Below are 8,500 nucleotides of genomic sequence, written 5' to 3'. Positions count from 1 at the left end.
ATCAGGCTTTTCAGTTCCTTAACTGAATTTTTAAATCATCCATCTTCCCCAAAGTAGACTTCAAATTGTTCAACATTGACAGTTAATTTCAATATACTCAAGACTAAAACAAGCAATCCTGTCCTTAGCAGCAAGTAATTTACAGAAAGCCAACACTAATCAATGTAACAAATTCCTATATTTACCGTACCACTAAGTTTTGGGAATAAATGTCAATCACAAAAGTGATATTTTGGGTAAATTGTAGTTTTATTGGAAAAAAATATACAACTTGGAATGGATTTCAGGCATGTTTTGTGCCAAAGCAGATTTCAGAGAGAACTCAATAGCTAAACAAAATTATGAAAGCACAGTAAGAAAACATGAATGCTTCATTGTATGGAACAGCAAATACAAAAAAGGTTTTAGTGTACGAGTACCTGGATGATACACCCGTTTTGCTATAGTGCAATGCTGAGAAAATTTAAGCGTTGCCCTCATTCCATGCAGAGTGATAACTCTGCATATTAACAGCAATGCATTACATGTCAGCCATTTCCTCATAGCAACGTATCCAGATGATCCCTCATTAAACCACAAGTCCTTATTGTAGCTCTGAATGTGTAGAAGAGCTTAGATGCACTTCAAGATAAAGCCACATGCATCTTTTGTTACACCAATAGTCTTCTCAATTGCAAAGGAAAACAATGACAAGATAAAGGAAAGTAACAGACTAACTATCCACTATACATGCAAATGTTTTACAGTTAGGGCAGGGAAGAAACATTACAGAAATTACAAACAAAGGAAGGCAAATAAACAATGTTTTTTTTACAAGAAAATTAAAACAATTGTCTGTACAAGATCTTCACTTCGCAGTCATCATTTGTACGAACTCTGTAAAGAAAGGAGGAAATATTTTGAGATTCTAAAACAGCAATTGTAACTGATTTAATCATCACCTTACTCAACTTTCAAACTGTTTGCTGCCACCTCAAAGCCATCGGAAAAAGATTGGGCAGGACTTGTGATTAAAAAAAAACAGCAAGTCAACTGTTTTAGTACCAGTGCTTTCAGAGCAGTTTGCAAGCTTTATTCTCTGAACCAAAATTAAATTGCTGGAAATTTAAACTCAGATTGAAATTAAATTGCAAGACATTCAAGCAGTGCCATCCTTAGTTTTTACATAAAGCAATACAATTGTATTGGCATGTAGGTGTTGAACAGCTGAATAAATCCAAGAAAAACAGTCCAATAACTTGCATAAAATAAAAAGCAAATGTCCAAGCATTAAAGCAATGTAGCTTCACTACATTATGATCAATTTTACTAGATAGCTATTTAATGATACATTACTGTTGAGCCAGATAAGTTAAAGGATTCAATTAATAATCCTGAAATATAACAATTAATTTATTCATTTTACAAGAGCTCAAGTGTTATGCAAGTGTCAAATACTCAATTGACCATTCTATAACCCACATCATGGCATGAAGGGCTTCCATCCTATTCTAAGAAACATTCTAAGCATTGAATTCCTAGCTGGCTGTTGGAGACAAGTGGTGTTCCACAGGAATTGGTACGGGACCACTTTTCACATTCTGTGTTGATTTGGATGACAGAATTGGTGGCTTTCTGACTGTTTGCAGGCAATACAAAGGTGGGAGTGATGGGGCAGGTTGATGAAGCAGAGTCTGCAGAAGGACTTGGATAAGGAGAATAGCCAAGTGGCATATGGAACAGTATAGGGAAGCACATGATCATGCTCTGATAGAAGGAATAAAAGGCATAAACTATTTTCTAAATGGGAAATAATTCAAAAAGTCAGACACTTGTGCAGGATTCCCTACAGGTTAACTTGTAGATTGAGTCAATGGTAAGGAAAGCAAATGCAATATTAGCATTCATTTCAAGACTAGAGTAAAGAACATGGGTTACTGAAATTCAGTAAGGCATTGGTCAGACTGCAAAGATTATTGAACAGTTTTGGGCCCTTATCCAAGAAAGGGTGTGTTGACATTAGAGGGCACAGAGGTTTGAGAATCATTCTTGGAATAAGTTAACATACAGTATGAAGTGCACTTGATAGCTCTGGGCCTATATTTGCTGGACTTTAGAAGTGGGGATTGTATTGGAACCCATTGAATATTGAAAAGCCTAGATAGAGTGGATGTGGAGATGTTTCTAATAATGTACGAGTCCAGGACCGGAGGGCACAGCCTCAGAATACAGGGACACCCATTTAGAACAGACAAGAATTTTGAGCCAAAGGATGGTGAATCTGTGGAATTCATTGCCACTGATGGCAATGGAGACCCAGTCACTGAGTATATTTAAAGCAGGGGTTGATAGCTTCTTGGTTAGTTAGGGTGTCAAAAGTTACAAAGAGAAAGCATGAGAATGGGATTGAGAGGGGTATTAAATCAACCATGATGGAATGGTGGAACAGACTCAGTGGGCTGAGTGGCCCATTTCTGCTCCCATGTCTTATGGTCATGGTAATAATGCTTACATTAATTTCTAACTTGGTCAAATTAATCAGAATTCAATGAATTGACACTAGAAAAGTGTTCATTTAAAACCCCAATACATAAACTTATTTTTTTTATTTTTAGTTAGAAACAAAAATCCTAAAGTCAATTTCTTAGACTACTTGCATACTTAAATTGATGACCCAATGTTTGATGATGCACTGGTGGGAAACTACAATTATAAAGAGCAATGAACGAACTATTTTCTGATTTGAGGGACTTCTGGGGATTAATGCAGATAACCTCATACTAGCTCAACTAGGAATACTACAGCAACCATTATGATTTAAATCTAGTAATCTGTTTCAGAGATTAAAAACTTTTTTCCTCACCATTAAAGGGCGAATGTGGGATTAGTATTAATGGGTAGTTGATAATCAGCACAAATTCTAAAGATTAAATTTGTCACATGTACAAAGCAGTGAAATGTGCCAATGTACTGTACATCTATGAGTCAAATAGCCCAATTCTATGCTGGAATACATGTTTAGAATTATCAGCATTCCACACCATTGCTAGAGAAACCCAAATGAACTGCCTACACTGATGAAAATATTTCATGTACACAAGGAGCAGACAAAAGTGGATTTGCATAAATTATCTACAAAGACTTCCTGAGTGTCAATGATTTGCTGGGACAATTAAAGACAACTTTCTTATATGCAACACAAAGTGCTCGAGGAACATATCAGGTTGCAATTCTCATCACAAACAAGAGAAAATCTGCAGATGCTGGAAATCCAAGATGAAGCGTCTCAGCCCAAAACATCAACTATACTTCTCCCCGCCCACCGCCCCCCTCCCCCCAATAGATGCTGCTTGGCCTGAGTTCCACCAGCATCTTGCACTGCTAGCAATTCTTATGATTGCTTTCTCCTGCTTCAGGAAAACTAAATTTGGAAATGCATTCTGTCAGAGGCCGTTAACACCTGAAACACACCACTGCATACAATAAGCAGCTGAAAACCCACCTTCATAGTTCACTTGACCATCACCATCAATATCTGCTTCTCTGATCATTTCATCAACTTCTTCATCTGTTAATTTTTCTCCAAGGTTTGTCATTACATGACGAAGTTCTGCAGCACTGATATACCCATTACCATCCTGGATACAAAAGTTACATAGAGATTACTCACCAACCTTGTTTCGGGGAAAGGTTTCCAACAAGCACAAGGTAGATACATATTAAATACCCTACTGTTAAGAGTTCAAAACCAAGCAGTTATATGCCAATAACCCCAAAGGCATTCTTGATTGTAATATCATGGATGATTACTCCAAAATATTGAGTATTGATGGCAAGGAACTTTTTTTTTTAAAAAAGAACGCTTTAAAATTTAGTCAATCCCCACTCCTCTTCAGTCTGACAACTTGAATGTTAATTGAGCATTGGAGGAAACAGTACAATGGCTTTATTGGCTTTATACAAATTGTCTACTGCATTTAAAATTGAGATCCTATCTGCTCAAAGATGCAGAATATTTCGTCATTGTTTCAGAACAAGGTTGCTCAGCCAGATGCCCAGCTCAACCTGAATTTTATCATCTCATTATAGTGAACAATTACCACATTCCATTCCGACAGGAACCACAAAATAACTAGTTTACAAGTACTTCGATAGTCAAGGCTGTGAAAGACTAAAACTACCCAAAGGCCCAAATTAAAGCCTTGTCTATATTGAAAAATCTCCTTTAAAAGGAAATAGGGCTCAACCCAAAACACATGCTCCAAGTCCAACTTGAATCCAAAGAACAGATGAACTAGGCTCAGTTCGACAGTATTAAATCAGACAAATTCAAATGTAGATTTAAGCATATAATTTTAACATTTGATCAATACCTTATCAAACACTCTGAATGCTTCTCTGATTTCTTCCTCGCTATCTGTATCTTTCATTTTTCTTGCCATCATTGTCAGAAATTCTGGAAAATCAATTGTTCCATTTCCTGCCCATCACAAAAGAAAAGAAAATTAATAAAACCAAATATGGAATTCAAGATTAATTTCAATGCTCTTGCTCTTCTTGCTTACCATCAGCATCCACTTCATTTATCATATCCTGCAGTTCTGCTTCAGTTGGGTTCTGACCTAGTGATCGCATAACTGTACCAAGCTCCTTTGTTGTTATGGTACCATCCCCATCTTTGTCAAAGAGTGAAAAGGCCTCTTTGAATTCTATAATAAAGCAGAAAAGGTCTATGTACAGAGACATAATGGTACAAGATTTCAATTAAGAGCTTAATCAATACTTCATGATGCCTTTACTTTCATGAAAAAGTGCATTACAGAAATATCATTGGCAAGCCAGCACCTGATCAAATGCAAAAGCCTTCCACAAGACTAGACCAGATACAGCCACAGAAATTGTCCATTATTTAGCTCAGCCAGTGATAAGAGCAAAGACCAGGCACAAGGTAATTCAACTAATTTCAATGGAGTTGAACTCCATTTCAATGGAGTTGGCACATCCCTTTTAAGAATTGGAAGTTAGTAATGGCAATACCAGTAAGCTCAACTACATGTTATAAATTTCAAATAAAGTACTGATGCTTTGAGATAATCTACAGGGCCCATAAATCAGCAAGAGCATAAAACCACACCCTGGTTACTCAAGTACTGGGCCATTCAAGAGCAAATTTATTTCTTGCTCAAGCAGAGGCATTTATTTTTCCCCAGATAGGGAAATTTATGCAGACTTACCAGCAATCTGCTCTTCTGTTAGTTGATCAGCCTGAAAAGAGACATTAGCAAATTATGCACTTTTCTTACACAAGATTACAGCATTGGATGTGTAGAAATTCACAATTAGGGTAATTTAATCCCAAGATAGATGTACATCTCCAATCAGTACCTCATGATAAAGAACCTTGGAATCTTGGATTTTGCACTGCATTAAAGACACTAAAATATCAAGATAAAACATGCTGTTTGTGAGAAAAATGCCCATTTCAACAGTTATACCTCCTGGCATTAGAGGAGGAAGTTGTGGTCATTTGGCATTAACTCAACAACTGGAACGCTGGGAAGATGCAGGCTTCCAGAAAACTTTTCTTCAATATATTAACCCCCCCCCCAATCAAAATAAAGTCCAGCTAAAAGCTATGCTTCTCTATAGAAGTGATGACTACAAGATTGCAAATGGTATCCTAATTAAGCCTGTAACGGAACATTCCTTAAAACCAATTGTTACAGATATACCATCAACAGTAAAGGTTTAGAAAGTCGAACATTTAACCAAGTCAAAAACCCAGAGACGTACATATGATGCCAAGGGAGGTAAACAATGGAAAACCTATGGTCACATTCCAAACTATCATAGATTTCAATGCGATCTTAGTAACCAATGCACGCATCCTTCCCCGACCCCAAAACATGAAATATGGGAAAACGATGTGGGGAGCGAAGTGACAGAACACCAGACCCCACGTGGTGGAAAAGGGTACAACCTATTCAGGATTTTTCGAAAAACGTCGAGATCTTTGTACATTAAAAATAGCGCACAGACGTCAAGTTGCTTTTCTTTTGTCAAAGGTAATTCGCCAGAATCGTGCAGTGGTGCTACGGACGATGGAGACACATGCTCTGCAGTTGTCTCTGCCGTCATTTCTGCATTGCGCGTCTGCAGCCGGAAGTGCTGATAATTTAAAATCACCCGTCATCGGAGACCAGCGACCCTGCCCGCCTTCGCCATCCAAAACGTTAAATAACTTCCCGACCCTAACCCTACACCCCGGCACGTCTGCAGAAAATAAAAGCACGCACCGTGGGCTGCGCTGGCTTTCACGTCGGGAGCCGGGGTCGCCCGCGGCCGTTGATCTTTGTCTCGCCCTCGGCTAACGGTCCGAACCGCTGCCGCAGTTCGAAGCGGCGAGGGCGGACGGGGCAGCGCCGCGGTCGGAGCCGCCACTGCCCGCAGAGAAGAGCGTGGAAATCTCGGTAAGGTCACAAAGCGGCGACCCAATGTGACACGCCCCGGGCAGCCACAGGTCGCGGGCGGGAGGGAGGGAGGGGGGAATAAAACACATCCCGGATGTGTAACTACTCCCCGCTCGCTCATCGTCTGCCCTCGGACGGTCGCCGGCGAGGCGTCCACGCGAATGGAAACGGGCCGCAGCAGGCTCTGCGGCGGGCGCATCCCCTCCACACACACCCAGCCCACGCTCCCGACGCCGAGAGCAGAAAACGGTCAAAATACGTGCGGCTGCTTTGGGAGCGGCCGGCTTTCCTGCTGTGCTGCAGACTTTGAGGGAAATGAATTAGAAATTCCGATGTAAAGTGGAACTCACCATTTTACTACGTTAAGCTACCACCGGCTGCTCAGTAACGCCTTAACTCCTCAGACGTTCACCACCACTGACTATAAACACCCCGCTCACCGCGGCTGCTTAACTCCTCGCCGCTCCCGTATCCTTCCGCCTAGCCCCGCCTACCACGCACTCCGCGGATCATCTCCCGTCAACCCCCCCCACCCCTTCCCGACCGCCACCGACACTACCGCAGGGGCAACTCAAAGGTTCGCCATTGCGGGACCGCAAGTGAAACCCCCGGCTAAATCTCCATTCCCGTTGTGCCAGTTTCGTAGCCGGCCATAGGGCCCGGCTGGGGATTATTTGATGCCCGCGGAAGGAGACGAAGCCCGCATGACGCTGGCGCGGTCGAAGCTTCGGCTCGAGTGCGGCCGCTGATTGGCTGGACCGTACCTGCAATGCGTCAGTGCAGGGCAGCGTCGCTGCCTGGCGTCCGCTGGCTTCGGAGCGCTCCGTTATTCGGAGCCTTTCAGTTGGTGTTCGCACCAAGGGGGTGGTTGCCTGGCGCAGTACGGGGTGCTGTGCCGTGCCGTGCTATGGGCTGGTTCGGCGCAGTGCAGGGCTTGGTGTAGTACAGCGATAAAAAAGGAGCAACACGGATGGGACAGATGCTGATTTAACATGCACGTTGCAGTTTTAACACATTAACTCAACTTGTTCCCTTGCATCTTCCTGGTACCAGCTTGTTGTTTCTCAAGTGTTTTTTTTAAAAAAACACATCCGTTTAATTCCATAATGAACGAGATGTGTTTTTAATCCACATCAAATTATGAATATTGAACGCAGAAACTTGCTGTGGGTTTCATTTTATTCTTGTAACAAAGTTTTGAATTGTTTCCTGGAGTTTGGGGATAATATGTTCGCGGTTCCTGTAATAGATAACACGTGTATATCTTTCTTGTTGCTATGGATATTCACCAGACGAAATTTTTATATTATGAATAGTTTTTGACAGCTACATTTTGTAAAAATCTTTTATATTTCTGTATTGGATTGTAATTTCGGGCTGTTTTAATGTTTGTGTATTGAATGTAGTAACTGAGTTATTCTACTTCTGCGACATTCCAATATTGCACAACTGCAATTACTTTTGTCATTTCCTTACAGATATAAATCTTTTTTAAAGGATCGAGTTGTTCTAAATTTTTGCTATTTGGCTTCGAGCAAAATTGTAGATGCAAGTTTCTGAGTAGTTTTCAGTTTTCAATTTCTAAAATAATAGTTAAATGTGAAATACTTACTAACCTCAACTTCCAAAATTAACATTTATAAAATTTAGGGGACCATTCAGTCTAACAGCTCTGCACTGTACATTTTTCATCATCTTTTATGATGTACTTTACTACAGGTTGTAGGCCTGTTTGTAAAAATGGTTTGTCACAGATAAGGTGCCTTTTTAATAATGTGCCAAAGCAAACCATTTCAATTTTGAGGCCTTAGTAAGTGATGTATAAAATTAATTTTGGGTGGATATTTAGTAATCAAATACATTTAGGTAGGTAATCATTTGGACTACCACTAACATCATTATTTCCTTTCGCCATCCACTATTTTTGTTCACTTACCCAGTGTACAAAAATGCCAAATTATTTAAGAGGAAGGGATTAGATCATCTTGCTTTCTGTAACCAAGTTGTTGCCTGATTAGTTGTTGATACTCGAAAGTGCACAAAAAGGTACT

The 8,500-nt window shown here is 40.4% G+C and overlaps 1 protein-coding gene across 1 annotated transcript; it reads right to left on the bottom strand.

Moving 5' to 3' along the window:
• Nucleotides 1–228: 228 nt before the first annotated feature.
• On the bottom strand, nt 229–6,931 carry calm2b (calmodulin 2b, (phosphorylase kinase, delta)). The gene is made up of 6 exons (XM_059985707.1): nt 6,800–6,931; nt 5,214–5,244; nt 4,545–4,688; nt 4,353–4,459; nt 3,482–3,617; nt 229–876 (listed from the first exon to the last, which is right to left on the bottom strand). Exons 1-6 carry the CDS (start codon nt 6,800–6,802, stop codon nt 848–850), a joined length of 450 nt encoding a protein of 149 aa, XP_059841690.1. The 5' UTR covers nt 6,803–6,931; the 3' UTR covers nt 229–847.
• Between the last annotated feature and the right edge of the window lie 1,569 nt (nt 6,932–8,500).

This window comes from Hypanus sabinus, chromosome 12, assembly GCF_030144855.1.
Source record: "Hypanus sabinus isolate sHypSab1 chromosome 12, sHypSab1.hap1, whole genome shotgun sequence".
Lineage (NCBI taxonomy): Eukaryota > Metazoa > Chordata > Chondrichthyes > Myliobatiformes > Dasyatidae > Hypanus > Hypanus sabinus.
This window is presented reverse-complemented; position numbering and strand designations above follow the sequence as displayed.